Raw genomic sequence first — 21,258 nt, forward strand, 5'->3', positions numbered from 1 at the left:
TGAACGAGGGCGAGCAAACATCCAAGCAGAGTTCTGGAAGGAGTAAATACGGAGAACAGGAAAAGGGCAATATTCATAAAGATAATGGCTGAGAATTCTCCCCAAGTGATAAAAACTAGGCATTCAAGGATGCAAACAGAAAAAAACGTCTTTTTATGTGTTAAAAAAAAAAAAAAAATCAGGTAATAGCCATGATCTTGAGTCAGAATTTTAAAGTGAAAGGGAGGGGCATGTAAAAACCATCTGGTCTATTTCCTTAACTTTTGGGTACAAGGAAACCAATTTAAGTTGCTGAACTACATTACACAGCCAGCTAAAGTAAATGCGACTTGAGCCCAGATCTCCTGACTTCCTATGCTGTTCTTTCTCCTACAGTACATTTAAAACATACATACATATATATTATATATATATATATACATATGTAATATATATAATACTTATATACACACATACATGTATTTTAAATAGCGTGCAGGAAAGATATAATTTTATCTTAATTCATTTCACATGTAGACTAACTTATAAATGTCAGGAAATAGACTTAATTTATAGTGTATTTATTTTCTTCCTCATGAAGAGATCGGCAATGCAGACGTTATTGAACTCTTAAGTTCCAGGAGTTAGAAAGAAAAGTGAGTGGGATTCTGGCAAGGAAGAAAAAAAGCATTTACTTGTCAAAGATTTGGAATTTACTGTGGTTACTTATATTAAAATAAAACTAAAACTTGACTTGGCAGAAGATTAAAAACAAAGCAGCTCGAAAGTGTGTGCACATCATGGAGAAGATGCCCCTTTTCCTTCAGGCATCCAAGGGGGAAGGGAATACTGTTTCTTTGTGTTGCCTGAGCTGATTTATTTAGTTATGATTTCAACATGCTTACAAGGCAAACCCCAGAAAACATTGCACAACAACATTAACCAGAACAAATTGTGCTTTCTGCCCCGTCGTATCCCCTACTCCTTAAGGTTTTTCAAATAAAACAGCAGTGATTTTTGTTTTTTTGTTTATTTTAAATTGTTTAAGTGGCTCTGATATGTTTGACTGTTGGGTGTGGCAGGTAAGTGGTAGCACAGGTTCCCAAACAAGAAAGAGAATTAAAGGTGATGTGACTTGATTATTGGAATGTATAGAATGTAGAGTTGTGAGAAGTATTATAGACTGCCGGAGGCTGCTCTTAGTATAATAGACCTTCTTGTTAAAAGCCCTATTATTATTGGAAATTTGTTTTGGAAACTAACAAAGAAGAAATTTGACAGAAATGTAGAATAAACCACTTTGTCTCATATTTCCTTTCTACATAGGGACTTTGAAGAGATACCTTAAATATTGTGAAGTCTCAATTATCTTGGGATAGGTTACCATTATCACCAGCCTCACAAACTTGAATTAAATGCACATAGCATTGTACTAGGTACAATGCAGAGAAAATTAGCAAACTGGATCCTTGTCTTTTAGGAGCTTACTAAGAGTTGATATCCTAGCATGTAGTTCCACAAATCTCAAACTCATTTTTCCACACATGCTTTAAACGATCTCCTCTCTCCTGTTTTCTCTGTCTTTAATTGCCTCTCCATCCTCTCAGCTGGAAACTTCACATTCATCTGACTTCTGTTCCCTTCCTCTCTTCAATGAATCTGTCAACAAGTGCTACCTCTCTGTCTCCAAAATTGCTTTTGAATACGTTTGTTTCCTTTTCTCCATTCTCATAGCTATTGCCCTGTGTAGGTGAATTTTATCTTTAATTCCAATTCTTAGGAGTGTTATTTTCTCCTTTCAGGCTTTCTACTGTATAATCCATCCTCCAGACTGGTGTCATATCTATTTCTTTAAAGACAGATCCGATCATATCATTCTTTGGCTTAAAAACCTTTGATAGGTCCCCATTATGTTCAAGAGATAAAGTCTGAAATCCTTAGGTTGTCATGCTAGAGTTTCACGGAATGGCCCCAGTCTACTTATTCTATCCTCATTTTCTTCCACAATCCCCCTCCCCGCCCCCACCCCGTTGCAAACACATACATTGATTCTGGTCCCACCAGCTTCCTTATAGTTCCTTGAGCTTGCTGTCTTCTTGTGCTTTTGAGCATACTGTACTTTGCTGGAGCTTATATGGATGAGCTGAGGAAACCAAGATTTTACGAAGGATACTTTTGACAAAATAAGACAGAAGAAACAAGCCATGCATAGAACCAGGAAATAGGGGCAACCATTAGAACAGTGTTTGGGTTAGTAACTATAGACTACTTCCTCCTGAGGCCAACCAGGAAGAAGGACTTGATTCCAAAAGGTACTGGAGCCAGAGCAGTGATGGAACTGGTTTATAATGGTATTAAATGAATGCCTCTTTCTTATTACTACAGATAGTCAAGAGCCAGCTGTTATTTTTATAGCTGGAAGATAGAGGAAAAGATGGCACATTCAATGGCACATTCCAGGTGTGGTAGTTAAGTTTAAGAAAACCCATTATCCTCATCCACCTACTACTCCTACCATATTTCACTTTCTAAGGGAGTAAAGAATGGATAGGAACCCACAGGCCTAAGAGTCTTCGCATTGACGCATTGTCAGGAGTCAATGGGATAGAGCCAGAGATGGTGAGTTTAAGGAGTATACTGAATGAAGGAAAGCAGCAGCTATTTACCTAGAGTTCTTGAGGATGCAGAGGCTTTCCATGCTTGTGCTTAGGCATACTTCTGCCTAACCTTGGCACATTTTTTATTAACTTTTGTCCATTTTGTACACATCTGATTCCTAAAAATTATTTTTTATTATGTAAGTAATAGATCAATATAGTCAAAACATTCATCATATCTTACGAAGGCTACCTTGACATTCCCCTCACCACTCATCCCCAAACCCACTCATCTCCCTACTGACAGCAGAAAATGGGGACTATTTTCAGTTTCATATCTATTCTTCAGGCCTTTTTCTGTGCATTGACTTAGAGATAGATATAGGGTAGATAAACAGACTTATGAAAGTTATATAGTATTGCTTTGTTTGTGTGTTTATGTATGCTTTCCCCACAAAAATAGTATCACACTGCCTCTTATTTGGCAAACTTGCTATTTAGATTCTATAATATATCTTGGAGATCTTTTCATATTGGTACATATAGACGGTTTCTTACATTTTTTTCCAATTTCTACTACATGCTGTCATCTTTAGGGCTAGCTTGACTTTTTCCTCTTCTCTTGGTAATCTCATGTGGACAATTAGAAGTTAAAAGAAAAAAAAATTACAGCAACCAGCTATTGATTCTGATGCCAATTACATATGGCAATTGCTGGCTGGGGGAGGAATGTTTTCCTTAAAAATTAGACTGTCTTAGAAACACCACTGGATCCAGTTCAAAGGACACTGCTGACATTAACACCCTCTTTCCTCCTTTTCCTTTCCCACCCCCCCAATTACTGGCATTGCTGGAAATTAAATGTAACCACAGCTCTTTGCAGTATGTATACATCTGGTTTTTCCTTTTCCATGTGTTTAAGTCCTCCCTTCTCAATTGCTTCTGTTTAGCACTTAATTTAAATTCCCAAATTAATTCAAGAAGCAAAATTGAAACCTGTAAAATGACGGGCTTAGATGATCTTTTACATCTTTAGGGCCTTTACAGCTCTAGGCTTCTTTTAAGTTATAGACATAAAGAAGTACAGGACTGAGTCCAAGTGAATGGGAAGTTCTGAGATGTTTGCACTTATTATGTGCTTTTGAGTGTTTAAAGATTTAAGAGGTACCATTGTATACCAGGAGCGAGGGTTAGGGGTCAGGAATTGGGGGAATCAGTCCCAGCCCATCACTGACTCTCTTTGTGATTTCAGGTCACTCCTTACTCTTAAATTTTCCCATCTGTAACATGTAATAGATTATTTCTGACTCGTAACTTACCCAGGGATGTTTTGTGAAATAATAAAGATAATCACTGCCAGTTATTTTTTTGCCCCTCAGTAAAGATTCTGTATCAGTTAATGGCAGCAGTAGGGTGGTTATTGCATTATTTAAGAAAGCTCTTGAAAGTGGGAGAAGTACTTAGAATAGGTCACCTAAAGTTTTGATCATTTCTCTTAGGCCAACAAAGAGTGATCTGTGTTAGGTAGAACAATACTGAAAACTGAAAGAAAAGTAAAAGATTTGTAACACTGTAGGAGCCGATCCATGCTGTGTGTAGAGCTCTTTTCAGCTGTAATGTTCTGAGTCACTAGGTGCCTTTGACAAAAGTTGGCAAGCTATCTTTTAAATTTTTTTTCATTGTTATATTTGTATTTTTATATTTGTTCAAATATTCTCCATGAATTATGTCATATAGATCACCTTTGAGTAGAAAGTCATGTGTAAAATTTGCCACTTTACTTGAATTCTAACCTTCCTGTGGAGTTATTATGTCAGGTTCTCTAAGTTCTACTTTTCACCTTGTGATTGGTTGTTTTTTGTTATAAAAAACATGTATGAGACTCTTAACCTCTTTGAACTGTTGTTCTTTTGGTTGACGCAAAACACTAGTAAACTTTCTCTTTAAAGAAAAAAACAATTGTAGAAAGAGGAGATATTTTTGTGAGAGAATAGTTTAAAGAAATGTAATTTTTTTCTCATTGCACTTTCCAAATTGACGTCACCCCTGGGGGTGCGAGAATTCTTTCAAAGCTTAATATGCAACTGATGAACAAAACTGACACTTGACGGCATGAAGTCCCGCCGTGTTTGCTGTGTATTTTCTGCATCTGGAGACGATTCTATAATGATGTGAAAAATGGAGATTACAAATTTCAAAGTATATATTTCACAATCAAAGTATTTATAAACACATATGAAACTCGTTCTATGTATAACCTATGCTGAAATGGAATGGTCATGTTTATAACTCAGTAGGTAAACGGCTCTGGAATGCTTCAGACCAGGCTCAGCTGAGGCAAGACATTTTGAACTGATATGGTAAGAAGAATCTGTTTCCTTATTCAGCAGTTTCATATGAATTTAAAAAGATGGCCGGTGTTTGGTTTAGTTCCAAATTTGCTTGTTATGCTTCTTATGCCAGTAGAACATATTATCTTTCTCTCTGTAGATTTAGTAGAGTTGGCCTTGGAATATGGCTTTGCAGGTATAAAAGGGTTATTTTTTTTTACTCCTCTTGAACTTTAAAATTTAAATCAGTCAAGTAACCAAGAAGGGCTATAAGAGAGGATACCATTGACATGCTTTGTCATCTCTGTTGTTTTTCTTTTCTTTGCCTGAAAACTTAAACTGAATTGTAGCTTTTACTTAAAAATAAATTACTAGTAACATAAAGGCAGTTGAATAGCATTATAGAAAATTTTGAAAATGGAGAGAGGGGAATGAACTGTCATAGATAGGATATGTTCTGGGTCTTGAAGGATATGCAGTTCTTGATGTATTCCAGACTGCCCCTTGGACAGTTTTTGTTTTGTGTGAATGTCGTATGTTATATGTTGTATACCTGGGTCATCCGTGTTGGTAGAAAGAGTTGTGTATTTATTTTCTAATTACGATATAATCTTAACATGTGGGCTTGGATGAGTCTCATCAGTCTGCCTTCCCTTATTTTCTTCCTTGGTAAAATGATAATGGCTATATAATTTGAGGTTTATTAATTCAGTGGAGGCAAATCTTTGAAGTTATAGAGATAACTTTCACTGCGAATGAATTTAAGATAGGAAAATAGGATTGCCACATTAATGCATTCTTCTACCTTTAGGAATGGAACTACATTTGGGGGAGGGGTTCATAAAAATAATGATTAGGCTCCCAAGACAGTTTGAGTACCTTATGCGTGTTCTAGCTGGCAATAATCTTAACCATCTTGCAATTCAGCATCTGGTTTATACATGAGACCCCTATAATTAACCAGTAGTACTTCTTGGCCTTGTCTTTCAGGAAGATTTATAGTATATCTTAAGTGGTGTCAGATAGCAGCCAGAAGAATGAATAGCTAGCTTTCTTAATTTAGAATAATTGTTAAAATAAAATAAGATTTAAAAAAATTGATTTCCTTCTTCATTTGACATGATTGATAACTTTACTATTGGAGCAACCTAGGAAGCTTAAGTTTCTTGGGTGTGGTTTTAGAGTCTTAGGAAGTCTGGGAAGAACTAGGCTTTAGAGGGGGTAGGCTTGTGTTATGCAAGGAAGAATTATTAGGCCAGATGCCTTTCATGTCTTTATCTGCCAGAGTAAAAAACTGTAGAGTCAAGAGTTTGTTTCAGTAAAAGTTTTCATATGTTCTCTTCCCAGGGCAAAATGACTTTTTAATACATGTAAGAGTCCAAATACTTTATAGGTAATCAATATCAAGAAAAGGCGAGTTTGTTTTCCCATTGTTTAGGTTATCAAATTGAAACACATTCCTATTGCTGTGTTCTGCTTAAACCATAATTATCAGAGAGATCTTATTAAACAGGATTTTCTGAAATAAGACCTTTTGGTTTTAGGTGGAACTGTTATCATGGCGTGAATTGAGAACTGACTGTGCAACCTACTTATTTGGAAAATTCTTCTCCTGAAATTTTGCTTCACATCCATGACTTCTAATGGAAAGGGTACGGTGAGAGGCAACAAGTAGATTTCTAAGCCAAACTCTTTTTTTTAAAAAAATCCCCTAGTGATTAAATTGCCTTGCATGAGTAGATCCCAACAAGGGTTTGAGATTGGTTAGTTCAGGACATCTTGTCTAAACATTCTTCTAGGGACAGGTCTATGCTGGCTAGACCCATAGAAATCAAAATTATCAACACAGTGATGACAACGTAATTAGCCACATCTCTCGGCAGTGTGTATAACCAGCCATTTCTGAGGCTGTTGAAAGGTCCACTGCGGTAAAATTCTGGCTCTACCCTTGACTCCTGTAAATGACCCTAAGGATTTGGGACTGAACTCTTGTCAGTGACTTCTGGGTAAATAGTGTACAAAGTTAGGAAACTAGATCAAAACAAAACTCACCTTACAGCGAGGATAAATTATGATAGAGTGAGAAATTGGCAGAAGTTTTAGTGAATAGGATCCTCAAACTTACGTAAGTGCTTGTTGCATTCAGACTTTTTAAAAAAACTTTGTCTAAACCGTTAAAGTAGATTTTACGTAAATTGTTCATGCTAAATATTTGCATTATATGTCCCTATTCCTTTGTACTTCCCAGTTGATGAAGTTTTCAAACTGTGGTTTGCTAGAGGGGGAAAAAATCCCGAATCAAAACCTCGTAGAACAAATTGAATTACAAACCTGGTGTGGTCCTTTAACTCAATTACATCTAATTTGTGTTATTTTAGTCATCCTGGGTGGCAGCTGTTCTGTGTGAATGCCCACAAACATTTTCAGTGTTAAGAATTTGTCCTGACTATACACTTTAAGATTGGTAGTAGCCTATTTCTATTTTAATGGACAAAGTTATAGATTAATTTGGTATTATCAGGACCATTTTAAAAATAAAAAATTTAGTTGGTTTGTTCTTTGCATTGACTAATGTATTTTAAATGTTATTTTTTTTGTAACTTCACCTCATTTTCTTATTTTTTATGCCTCTACTTAAATTTCTCCTAAAAATAGCCTTTTAATTACTCCATTCAGGCAATTATCAATTTTCGAGAGCAAGGAAATACAGAATTTTAGATTTTGATATACCCAAATAAATATTTTGACATCCTAAATCAAAATTTGGAATTATCTGGGCAAGAAAGACATGGAGAAAAATATGGATTCAGGATTGTTCAGTTCAATGTAATTGAGATGGAGGTTTCAGTTAGAATTGAGTTAGGATTGAGTCTGAATTTACAGAAGACATTAAAACCCAAGAGACTCAAGTAAAAGCTGACACAGGAACCACATCCTTCATTCTCTTCCTTTCTTTAATTTTTGTTTTTATTGTATTATCTGAGATTCATCTTTTGTGCGAAATACTCAGTTTAATTCACTGAATATCACTAACTTGGATAGGAAAAGAGACATTTAAATGTCTTTATAATATCAGGAGTGAAATATGCAGAATATAAACACAGAAGGAAGAGAACATAGATGACATGGGAACCTCAACAAATTTTCTAAAGTGGACAAATGCTCACTAGAGAATTACAGTGAAGAGATTAATTCCTCAGAAATGACCTATAATATATGAATATGTTTTACAAAACATTGTTTTTCTACTGCATTCAGTAATTTTCCTTTAGCAGCTGAATATCTGCTATGGATTAGATATTGTTCTAGGTGCTGAACCTTCAAAGATGAATAAGTTACATATATAAATTCATGGCAAACATGTAAATAATAATTTATAATTAGCACCATGTGGTATGTGATGCGATAGAGGTTTGAATACATTCAAAGCTTCATATATTGTTATGGGGAGAGTATAGGATTAAAGTTAGGATATTAGAACAAAACAGAAGTGTATTTTTAAAAAATTCTACTATACTGGAGACTTACATTTTTTACTAGCCATTTAATCAGTTACTTGTTGACCCATAGATTTAGTTTAGGAGTATAAATTTTTTAAATTTGTCATGTCTATCAGCTGCCTAAACTACTTCCCATTCCATTCTCTTCTAAGGGAAGAAGTAACAGTAAGACCATTTATTCTAAGCACTTTCTTGTACGTTATCATTATAATTTTTTGTAAACTATACTAAATTCAATAACATTTTTTTAAGCTTTCTTCATCCTGTATTCCTCTTTTATATCTGACCCTGACTGTCCGTCTGTCTTCTACATGAAACTTTCCCCACCCTTGGTTTTCAATGGCAGTGTATTTTTTGGTTCCTCTCCTGCCTTTCTAATCTTACTTGGTGTTCTTTGCTGGCTTCATCTCTGCATTAGTTATCTATTGCTATGACAAATTACCCCAAAATTTAGTGGCTTAAAAAAATGAATATTTATTATCTCCGTTTCTGTGGGCTAGTAATACCACATCTGTCTAATGCACATTTGTATGATCAACATTCAAACATTCATAAATGAATGCTGTTATTCTAGTCGAGGTTCTCATCACTTTACACTGAAGTAGCTTCACCAACTCTTCGTTGCTTTCCAGTCTTTCTACTGCTGTTAAACCACTCTCTTTAAAGAAATCCATGCTGCTGCTTCCCTGATCAATAATCAATTGTGACTCTCATTGGTCTAATCTTAAAGTTTATATTGGTCTTCTGGCTTTCAGAGCATTCCATATACCTATTTATTCAACCACGTTTCTTAACAAACACCTACTTAAACTGGTTATTTATACCTTATACCAACTCCTATCCTCATCCCTAATACTATGTTCAGTTTTACTTTTTTCTTGCCTTTATTACCGTTTTTTCCCCACTCACCTGTAATGCTTACTCTCCTTATTTTTTCAAATCTTACTGATTCTTTCTTCCAGCTCAAATCTCATTATATTCCTTCTACCCTTTTCATAAAGCCACCTTTGGTCTTTTCTGTCCCACTCTAGTTTTTACTCTTTGAATTCCTGTTATATTAATGCTCAATACCAAACACTGTTATTTCTTTATCTTTAGTTTATTTGACTTAATTTCCCTTCCCAACTAGGATATGAATTATCTGAGAGCAAAATCCTCTCACTTCTTGTGTCTTTGTTATACTGTGCTCTGTAAGTACATGTTGGTCGAGTAACCGAAAATTAGAAAATTTGACTCAGCTATAAAAAATTCTCATTGTGATGCTGCTGGATGAATTTGAACTCCCGGAGCCATAAATGAGGATGAGCTGGGACTTCAGTATGGTTTGGAGATACATTTCATCATCTTTAGGAAAAAGCATTGCTGTATGAAAAGATTAATTTTAAAAATGTTCCTTCTGGCCAACTATCAAAACTTGAACTATCAAAGCTGAAGTTTCACAGTTGCCTGGAGCAGAACAGGAATTAAGTAGCAAGCAATTCAAGGTCTCTGATCCCTAGCCTGCTTCAACTAGGGGCCTGGCCAAGCCCTTTGGCATAGATAGGTAGAATAAGGAATGTACTTTTTATCTTCTTTCTCTTGAGAGTTTCATGGATTCAATTCACAAAGAGAGGGCAATAATTAAAATTTTGTGTCAGCATCTTCTCATTCACCTAGAAAAGTTAAAGGCAGGCAATAATATTAATCAATACTTAAGTACCCATATAGCCTGAAAATAATATTGTGGTTAATTATGTTCCATAATATTCTTGGTATATTTTGTACTAGCCCTGGAGCATGAGGCCTAAGAGCCAGTGGGAACTAAAGTGGTTTTTTTTTGGTAACTTTGTTTAGTCTGTGCTTTTGCTAAGATAATAGTTCCTACTAATATTCCTTTGTGTCCACTTAGAACTTTTTTGTTTTCTTTTTTTTCTCTACATTTTTGCTTTTCTTCATTATTTTTTCTTGTAAGCTATAGGTAGGTCATGGTTAGAATATATGAGGAACATTCGCATCTTCATTATAGCTGTCTCAAATTCTTATTAGGTTTGTATTTCAGAGTTATTTATAATGTTAGGTCTGTGATTTAGGTTATTATTTGCACACTTTTGGTTTCCCTGTGGCTAAATTACTGGTGTTTATATAAAAAAGTTGTTTCTTTCCTTGTTATTTTTTTTATATAGGTGTTTCAATTAAGAGTCCTGTCTTTAGCACTGGAATATTTTAATTAGAGCAATTAAAGAAATTGAAAAGGTTAAAGCTCTTGATTCTTGCCTTTTATCCGTATAGTAATGACTTTTAGATATGTTTCCTAGAGAAGATAAAGAATATTAGTTGTGAATTTACCTGGTTACTGTTCAGACCACCTCAGTTCATACATCCTGCCTCTACATTTCTTCCTCTAGATCTCCTGCACCTAAGGGCCTCCTCATAAAAGCCAATCCAATGATAATAGCTGTATTACATCTTAGTTTTCTTCTTTACTCAACCCGCACTTCTCCACATATACTCCACTTCCCTACCCAGTGAGCAGCTTCCAGCTGCGTTTAAAGGTAAAAGAAATGGGAGGAGAAGGGAGGCAGGGAAGGACAGAGGCAACCGTGAAAAAGGGTTAGGAAGCAGCGTGAGTGTTGTCCTCCAAGGACTCGACTGCCTTTTTAAACTGCTGCCCTATTCTGCCTTGGTCCTGTTGCCACAGTTTTAATGTTTCTAAAAAGGAGTTTAAAATAAAAATTAAACAAATTTGTTCGAATTTCAGTCCTCAACACTTAAAAGTGCTTTTCTGAAAATCTCTGGTGATATCCTTAAGACTAAATGTCATGGTTTTTGCTTATTCTCCATCTTCCTTGATGACTGCTGCATCTTATACAAATGTGAATATTCCCTTCTTGAAAAAAGGAAATAACTTGTTGAATACAACTTTTGCTACATGAAACCTTGTCTAATCAGCCTCATTTGAAAGTGCACATTTCATTTGATGGCATTTGCAAATTATCTCACCCCCCACCAGAACTTGCAATATGAAAATGCTTCCATATGCTAAAAGCTAGTCTCCTCATTTTGCTTGAGGAGAAAAAAAAGAAACTACTTGACCGACTTTCTGGCTTATAAACATGAAGCTACAATGTGGGCAGATTTGGTGATGGTAGTCCCACAGAGTTCACTGTAAACAACTCCGCAGCCTTGAGGCCTCACTACTGTTTAGGATGAGTCTGAAGAGTCGTGTTTGCCCCACAAAAGTGAATTGTTAAAAAAGCAATTGTGATTTATATATGGTTCTAAAATATTTGAATTCATTTAAAATATAGTATTAAACTCTGAGTTCTAACAGATTTGAACATTTTAAATAACTAAATATTTTTGCTTTCAGATTCTTTGTCTATCTGAAGGCATTTATTTCAGTAGTGACTACTAAGGTCTGGGCCCCCAACACCACAGGCCTGGATTATAGCAATAGTTTTCTCCCTGATCTCCCTAACATTAGTCATTCTCCCTTTAACTTGGTCTGCCCAGTGCTATAGGATAATCTTTCTTAAATAACATTATGCCTTTTCTTATCAGCTGATTTTATTTATCTTTATCTCACCAATATTTTGTTCAAAATCTGATTTATAATTTCCTATAAGGAATCTTGGTGATAATCTCATCTGGCCCTATTTTTCCATAGTACTTTTCAACCAAGCTCCTACTCTATTATATTTATGTTGATTTATTGAAGATTTAAAGAAGTTGTTATATGAGTGTTCTTTCCTTTCCAAATAGACGTTATTGTGATAGAAATACTATTTCTATACACATATTTGGTATAATGAACTCCCATATGCCATTCATATAGTCTTATCTACTATTAACATTGTGCTACATTTCCTCTTTTTCTCTCAAATACACAAATACATACATATCATTATACTTTTGTTCAGAACCATTTGCTAGTAAATTGTGGAGTCTGTAACCATTCACCCTAATACTTCAGCATGTGTCCAATAAGAAGACACTCTTTTGCATTACTACACTATATTGATCAAATTTGATACTATATTGTTATTTAGTACATGTTCATATTCAAATTTTGCCTGTTTCCCGGTATGACCTTTATAGCTGTTTTTTCCTCAATCCAAGGATTGAAGGATAGGAGGGTTTTTTTTTTTTTTTGGTCATGTCTCTTTACTTTTCTTTACTAGAGCAATTTTTTAACTTTTCTTGGCCTTTTATGACACTGACATTTTTGAAGAGTATAGATCCTTTATTTTGTAGAATGTCTTGTTTGGGTTTCCATAACTGTTTTTACTATGCCTGATTTTTTTTTCTTTGTTGTAGTTTAATTCTCTCTGTGTGCGCACACATGTGCAGTGTGCTTATTTGTGAATCTTCTTTTCCAAACTAGATTGTAAGTTCCGTGGAGACAGAAATCATTCATCTTATTCATTTTTGTTCTTCATGTTTTCAAGCACGTATATTACTTTGCATATAATAAAAATGAAAGTCATAAGTCAAAAGTTTTTATATATTCTGTAGATTAAAAGGATTCTTTAAAACGTACAGAGAAGGATATATCAGATTAATTAACTCTCGGCAATTAAGGATGTCACAGAATGCCATAGTAACAATAGAAGCATTATGTTTTCTTTTATAGTCTTGAAGGAAATTGGCTACTACAGAGTGTAATATAATATAATAATTGACATGTGTTATTTCTTTTCATTATTCCTCTAAGGAAACCCTTTGCAATAATATTTGACCTCTTTTCTATATACAGAGTTCCAAAATAGCTTTTGCATCTTACCTGGTATTTCATTGGGCAGTGAAATTAGCACAAATGATCATAGATTTAAAAAATATGTTCATCAAGATTGGAAATATCTAAGGTTGTCAAGAAAAGATCTTTGATTATCCTTAATTATTCTTTTATTATCAACTAAGCAAAATGATAAGAAAGTCCAAAGTTTTAAGGACAAGCTCAACTCAGAAGTTTTCCATTTTGAAGTCAGCATCTTGAAAAGGTACATTGTAGCCTTTTAGAGGCTCTATTTCCCTGAAACACATTACTTATTTGTAATTGGTAGGCTTTCAGGAATTCTTAGAACATTGTTTTCTCTTGTTTAGATGAAGAACATTTAGCATACTGGTTTTCTTAGTATTGACTTTCATAACTCATCTGGGGGCAGTTATTATCTCAGTTGATTATTTATCTCTGAGGGCCTATTCTAATTCTACATTTATCTGAACTCACTGAATAACTGCACATTACTCAGCACATACTTTAGTGAAGATACACTTAGGAGTAACGGCTGACATTCTCCATATTGTGGTTTGTCTCTGTGTATGTGCCTGTGGATAACTTGGCAATCGCTTCCTTAGCGAAATAACAGTCAATGTGGTTCAGCCAAAGTTTAGAAGAATGAAATAACTGAAGTGGGAATTTTTGTATAATGCCAGGTGATACTAGTCTTGTTTCTTTCTTACTGAATTGTTCAGGTAGTATGTAGTATTCCATTGCCTTGGAAGCTATTAAAAACAAAAGAATGCAAAGCAAACAAACAAAGAAAAACCACCAACCAACAAACAGGAAGTATGGTGTAATTCAGATGATCTACTTTCTAGCCACAGTATGAAGCCAAGAACTCTTCATGTAACTCAAAAATGTATCCTTTGATCAGAACCTGATTTAGAGAAGGGAAAACGACATCTTGTCTGTTTTTTTTTCCTGGATCAGGTTTAATAGAAAAGTGGTGATTCACTAATCTTTTCACGGACATGACTTGGGAATATTTTATATGCTTGTCGATTTTTTAAAAAATAATGTTTTTTGAGGTTTGTTTCTACTGCAGCAGGAAGAGGCACTTTGATTCACTGAGTTGTGTGAATTAAAGGCACCATCCAGGAACAGGCCATTGAAAATGATGGCCCCTGCAGAGTTAGAAGTGCTTTGATCTTCTGTTTTGACATGTTAAGTTTATCTTTAATTATATGTGATGACATTTGATTACTATACACTTAGACTATTATAATGTGGTTTGTAAAACACAGTTTGTACTATATAACTTCAGCACCCGTTTTTAAGTATTGAGTTTACCGAAAGATGTTTTAGTTTTAAGTGAAAACTATTAGATTTCTGAATTAGTAGACAATTAAAATGTAAAATATTTGGCTGTCAGGAAATGTATGATTCCTATAAAATAAGAATCATCAATGTGCTCTGTTGGATCCAGTGTCTAATTTTGCAGAGGTAATATAATTATGTGTGGTTATTATTTCCTCTAACTGGCTACTTGGCTTTAGGCAAATCACTTAATTTCTCTGGACCTTTGGAAAATGAAAGCCTTAGACTAGATGGTATTCCAGTTTGCAACTCTGAAATTCTGTGATTCTGCTATTCTATAAAGTTCATGATAGACATAAATCAGAATACAATAGAAATTTGTGACACATATTCTAAAAGAAAGATTTTTTAAAATACTGAGTGAGTAATTGACCTTGCATTTTGATATGAAATGAAATATTTACACACACACACACGCATGCACGCACACACACTCTGCCTTTTTCATCTTGCCGGGGAGGGGCAGTGGGGTTGGTGGGCAACCCTCACTAAAAGGTTACAAAAGAGAGGACTTTCATTTGGAATTTCCTGTATTATGCCATCACCTTAGCCTTGAGGATATGATGCCTTTCTTTGAAATTGCCTGCTGTACTTGCATTTACATGCCGAGCTCTGGATTTTTCCCAATTATATACCCCACCTATGAAATATCCTTAAGAGTTTGAACTGATTCTGATCCTCCAGAGGAAATTACAGAATTCTTTCTTTTTGAATGGTAGGCAGATACAGTGATTTGACTTTTAACACAATTTAAATCAATTTTGCCAATGTTCCTAATGGGATAGTAAGGCAAAAAACAAAAGCAAAAACAGATAAACAAAACAAACTCCTTTAAGTCCAGTGTCTATTTAGAGAATATCATTCATTAGGGACCATAATATTCCATGTATTTTTATACTGAATTTGCTTATCTTTGTCATATGACCAATTCTTTACTTGCTAAGATGTCTTCTGTTGTAAGAAACCTGTTTCTAAGGAAAGATAGGACCCTCTAGAAACATGCATAGTGAGAGGTCCATAGTAGAAACTCAAGTATTTAAGTGAATTGCAATTTCAGAAACATTTTTCAAACATAAACCTGAAAGACTTAAAAGATTGAATTAATGCTTGAAGTTATAAAGCTTCTTAACAAATGCTAGCATTATCTTTGTAGGACAAAAGAATTGTATATTTTCTTCATTAGTATTGACTGTAAGATTTATTACTTTAAATTTTGATCTGTCATGCACAATTATTGAGTATGATTGTTTACTGCCTAAAAATTAAGCATTGATACTTTGATTTGAGATTATTTTTTAACTGAAGAATCATAATATGTTTTATCTGTAAGTACTTTGGGATTTTTTGAAAGCTAAAAGCCTGTAAGTCTGTATAATTTGAACTAATTCGATGCCAGAGTGAAAAGCAAAACCAGAAAGGTATTACTGTACAGCTGCATCTCAAGCTTGCTTTCTCTCTCACAGACTATTGTGTTAAGATTTTAGCATTTGTTTCTTTTTAGCGAGGGTGAAAAAGTGAAGCCTTAATATAAGCCATCTCAAGGTAGTTAACTATATTGTGTACTAATGGAGAAGAAAAGTAGTACAGATAAGTCAAAACAGTAGATAACGTTTGCTCCTTTTTATTGGTATAAAGAGGATGTATGGGGAAGGCATTTGAGAACAGGAGCTGGGTGGGCACTTAAATTTGGAAAGCTCATTGTTGATGATTTTTTCCTCTCTCTTCCATCTGCAGCTTGGTCAGGATCCTTTGAGATGGAGCTTCAGGCAGAACGATGAGGGGAGAAAAGAGAGAGAACAATTCACTGTGGCAATAGCATCTTCAGATTCTCTTTCTTGTTCCTTACAGCTAGTGAATCTGAAGTGAATCCTCAGTAAAATTTCAGGTTAGATGATTTAGCAGATGGTTATTCAGTACTCAAGAGGAAAAATGTTGATCTCTAGGAGCCAGCCTGAGTTCATGAAAAACTGTTATGATAGGTTAATTTTATTCTTCTTTGGAGGTTTATTTGACCGTTAATTACATGACATGAGTGTCTGAATTTTATGCAGCTTTTTGACATGGTTCACAGTGATATTATGGGTAAGATGGACAAAAGTGATGTGATACGATAATATAGTTACATTGCTATACAACTGGTTCAACAACCATCCGAAAGATTGTTATTTAATAGAAAAAGTGTTAACCTGTAAGGAACACTCTGGGATACCACAGGAATCAGGAATCAGTCTTCAGTTTCATGTTATATAATACATAAACAAAGAGATAAAGAAAATATAGCTGGCATACTTATCAAATTTGTACATAATACACAATTGAGGAAGGATGGCTAAAATTATTAGGTGGTAGAGTAGTCAAAAAGCTTTAAACATACTAGAGTGATGGTCTTGACCAAGAAGATAAAATTTACCAAGAACAAGTTTATAATGTAATATATAATACTATGTATTACAGAATGAGGGAGAAATAGCTTAGATGTAGGAGTTGGGAAAAAAACTTAACATCCTTAGGTTAATGGAAAACTCAGCATGGACAACTTTGTTATGTTCCTTTCCAAAAAGCAGTATGATCTTAGGCTACATTGATAGAATGTCTAAAGTAAGGTTGATGGTCAACGTGCTTTATTCTATGTGCATCAGACTTTTAAGTACTAGATTATTACACTTTAAGTGACAAGCTTCAAGCACATCCAGAAGAAAATGACTAAAATAAGAAGAGGGTCTTTCATATAAGCAAGCTAAAGAAAGAAGGAATGTTAGCCTATAAGGGATCATAATATTTAATGGGCAACCCTACTGAAGAGAGGTTAGAATGAGACTCTGAGGCTCCAGAAAGCAAAATTACAACCAATGGTTAGATGTTATATGGAGATAGATTTTGGCTCCATATGAAGAAGAGTTCTGTGATTCTTGGAGGTATCCAAAAAGGTGGAATGGCCTACACAGGGAATTAGGTAGTTAGTTTTCCAAAGTGCTGCCAAATTACTTTCTGGGCCTATGGCAATAGAAGAAATTTATTAATCAGATAGGGACTAAAGCTAGTTGATTTTTAAGAAGTGGTTTGATCTCTTTTTGGTTGTGTTTTCTCTATTTGTGTACAACCAATTTTACTTTCTACCATTTGGCTAAGAAGCAGAGAATGTTTCTGACCATAAATTGAGAAGCAGATTCATCTGTTATTATCAAAACATGCCTGTTGCTTTTGCAAGGAGCTTTATTCTTGTCTATTCCTGTCTGAAATATCTTTCTGAAATTAAAAGCACTTAACATAGGAGTTTAGAAGGGAAAATAATGTTTCCAAGAAACATTATTTATGTATTTGACATATTTTGATTAGTGCCAAAACCAAGATGATCATACGGCAGCTATCAAATGACAGTAGTACTATGAAACAAATACACACAGATACATCAGAACAGTCAAATTCATTTGTTTGTTCACTCAGTTTTTCTTTTACTCATTCATTCACCGATACTTTTTATTACCTGATAAGTGCTGGGCACTCTGCTAGGTCCTGGGAAGTTGATATAAACAACAATTTCTCTGATTAAAAATCTGTTAATGGGCTTTGTTTCTTATAACTTGCCAAGAAACACTTTTATTAAAATAATAAATAAGTATCACTTTTTCTTTTTTCCTTTTTCATGATGTAAACTGCAAAGAAAAATTTAAAAAAAAATTCTTGAAAATCCTGAGTTTAACTGTTTGTTAACTATTGTATGTATTCAGATAGATATCACACCTCTGTGTTCATCGTCAGTATTAACATTGCTTTGAAACAGTTCTGAGGTAGAACTTGGTTTTTCTGGGTTCTCTTCACTTAGTGTCAGAGTTTTGTATATTTTCCTTTTTCTCTTTTTTGAACTGTTAACTTCCATGTTGCTCTTTGAAAGGAAAAATAAAATATTGTGTAAGGGGTTTCAAAATATATAGTATTTTTTTTTTTTTTTTTTGAGGAAAAAAGCTTTTCTAGCTCTCTTCAACTAATTTTAATTTTAGTGTATGTTATTGCCAGGTAGACAAGAATGATCTTGTAAAAAGAAAGCTTTTGAAATATTAAGCCAATAAAGGCATTATGCGCAGGATAAGTTAATAGTTGAACATATTCACTGGTTACACTGCCAACTTATATCTTCAATTTATTTTAATATAAGGTGGTTTAATCTCTGTCTTTCATCTTAAAAATATGCCTATTAACATTAGCTTATAAATTATCACACCCAGGTAGGGTAGATTAGTAGTACCTAGTTTTACAGTTAGAAATATAAAATGAGAAGCAAGTGCTCCTCTGTGTGACTATAGCCAAGCAGGGTTTAAGGCAGAGAGGGGTCCCCTCTGGTTGATCTTCAAGTCATCTACATGTGTCTAAGACTGTTGTTACTGCCATGTTGTCTTTCTCTGAAGTTTACCAGAATTCCCTGGCAAAATGTAGCTCCTGCCCATCAATCTTCTCATCTGCAATGTATGATCTTCTCTGACATTTCCCACAATCATCTCAAGATTGCAGAAAAATGGAAGAGATATTTGTACACTTATGTTTCATAGTAGCATTATTCACAATAGTCCAAAGGTGGGATCAACTCAAATGTCTATCTCTAGATGGCTGGATAAACAAAATGTGTTATATACATAAAATGGAATATTATTCTGCCTTAAAAAGGAAGGACATTTTGACACATGTTACAACGTGGATGAAACTTGAGGACATTATACTGAGTGAAGTAAGCTTGTCACAAAAAGACAAATAGTATATGATTCCATTTATATGAGGTATCTAGAGTATTCAAACTCACAGAAAGTAGAATGGTGGTTGCCAGGGGCTGGGGGAAGGAGGAAATGGGAAATTTTTTAAGAGGTATAGAGTTTCAGTTTTACAAGAGGAAAAAGTTTTGGAGATTGGTTATATAACAAATATAAATATATCTAACACTTCTGAACTATATTTTATACATGGTTAACATGTTAAATTTTATATAATATGTACATTAACATAATTTAAAAAGGAACTTTCAAAAATATTTTTAAAAGGTCAGCCAAATAAAAACCATTCTAATTACATTTTTAAAAATTGCAGAAAAATGAAAAAACCAAAACAAAAAAGTAGCCCTCTACCTAGATAGATCAGTTACCAGATTAAGGGTTTCTGGCTCTGACTTTCAGGATTGGGCTGTAAGACAAATGTCCAAAATTGAACTTAGGATCGTTTCCTCACAATTTATTCTTACTTCCTCTGTCCTAAATTAGACTTAACAAATATCAGCCCACACTTCTTTTTTTCCTTTACCCGCCAAATAGTATTGATGGCCAAGTCCTGCTAATTATATATTCTTCACCTTTCTTTTATCTACTTTCTCTACATCACTGGTACAGTTTATTCCTTCAAAGAATACTTTGTTAGTAGGTACTATGTGCCAGGCTCTGTTCTAGTTGATTGAGATCTGTCAGTGTACAACAACAAAAAAAGATTGTTGCCCTCATGAAACCTGTGGGGAAGACAGATAATAAAGTACAGATCCAAGAGTTAAACAAATTATATAGTATTTTAGAAGGTGCTAATGCCATGAAAAAAGAAAAAGTAGGGTAGGATGGGGGTCAAAGAGTATGGGGGTGGGAGAGAGTTACAATTTAAAAAAGTGATAGTTTGTATAGACCTCATTGAGAAGATGACATTTAGGCAAAAACTTGAAGGAAGTAAGAGAACAAGCCATGAGTATATGGGGGAAAGCTTTCCAGATAAATAACCAGTGTAAAGGCTGTAAGTTGAGAGCATGCCTGGTGAGTTCAAGAAACACCAAGGAAGCCAGTACACCTGGAGTGGGGAGAGCAAGGGGAAGAGCTGTGGGAAATGAGGTCGCAGACGTAACAGTGGTCAGCTCATGTGGGGCTTTGGGTAGAGATACCTGATTTATATTTTAAAAGAGTCACTTCTGCAGCTGGGTTGAGCATAGATCGTATGATCATGAGTTGGAACAGAGAGATGGGTTAGGAGGGTGTTGGAATATTTCAATCAAGAAATGAAGATAAAGGCAGCTGGGACAGAGTGGTTAGTGGCAGCAGAGGTGATGAGATGTGGTTGTGTTCTGGATATTTTGAAGAGAGAGCCAACAGGAGTTTCTAACAGATTTGATATAGAGTATAAGAGAAAGATTCAAGGTAAATCTAAGTTTTTTGTCCTGACATTTCCCAGGAAGGCTGTGGAACGGGTTTAGAGGGAAAGAATAGGAGTTGAATTTTTGGGCTTATTAAGTTTGAGATGCCTATTTGATAACTATTCTCATGCCTTTTCTTGCTTTCTAGAATACATTGTATTTTCCTATCTTAATCCTCAAGTTCACTTACCAAAAAACTTTCAATCTTAATTTAGGCATCACTTTGGGTGAAGGCTTTTCTATAGCACTCACTTCCAAGCAGAATTGACCAGTTCCTTCCTTTCCCCAACTATAGATAGTACATACTTCTTTCAAAACCCTTTATAACATATTATTGCTATTATTTACCTGTGTGTCTCCCTCATAAGCTCCTTGAAGGCAAATATTATTCCTAATTCATCTCTGTATCTCCACACTCTAGCATAATGTGTGACACATAGTGGTGCCAAACAAATGCTTGTTAAAAGGTGATTACTTTTTCTGCTTTAAACAGTCAATTATCTTTGAAGGAATTAAGTGAAGAAAAAAGTCTTATATTTACTTTACTGTTAAATATTTAATTTTAAAATTTATTTTATAAATTTATTAAATTAAAATTTAATTTATAAATAATATTTAAAATAAT

At 34.5% G+C, this 21,258-nt stretch overlaps 1 protein-coding gene across 13 annotated transcripts in view; it reads left to right on the plus strand.

The window, feature by feature from the left end:
- RAD51B (RAD51 paralog B) overlaps positions 1-21,258 on the plus strand; it is a 488,946-nt gene that overhangs the window by 85,030 nt on the left and 382,658 nt on the right. Inside the window, exon 9 of one of the 13 annotated variants that reach the window (XM_025049136.1) lies at positions 16,220-16,954. The exons of 11 other annotated variants lie outside the window; for them this stretch is intronic. In XM_025049136.1, the coding sequence (XP_024904904.1) occupies positions 16,220-16,351 (132 nt within the window). In that variant the 3' untranslated portion in view covers positions 16,352-16,954. Of the gene's footprint in view, positions 1-6,450; positions 7,382-16,219; positions 16,955-21,258 lie in introns of those variants that run through there. One more of the 13 variants, XM_025049137.1, reaches the window with a different exon arrangement.

The sequence above is a fragment of the Pteropus alecto genome, unplaced genomic scaffold (genome assembly GCF_000325575.1).
Source record: "Pteropus alecto unplaced genomic scaffold, ASM32557v1 scaffold276, whole genome shotgun sequence".
Classification (NCBI taxonomy): domain Eukaryota; kingdom Metazoa; phylum Chordata; class Mammalia; order Chiroptera; family Pteropodidae; genus Pteropus; species Pteropus alecto.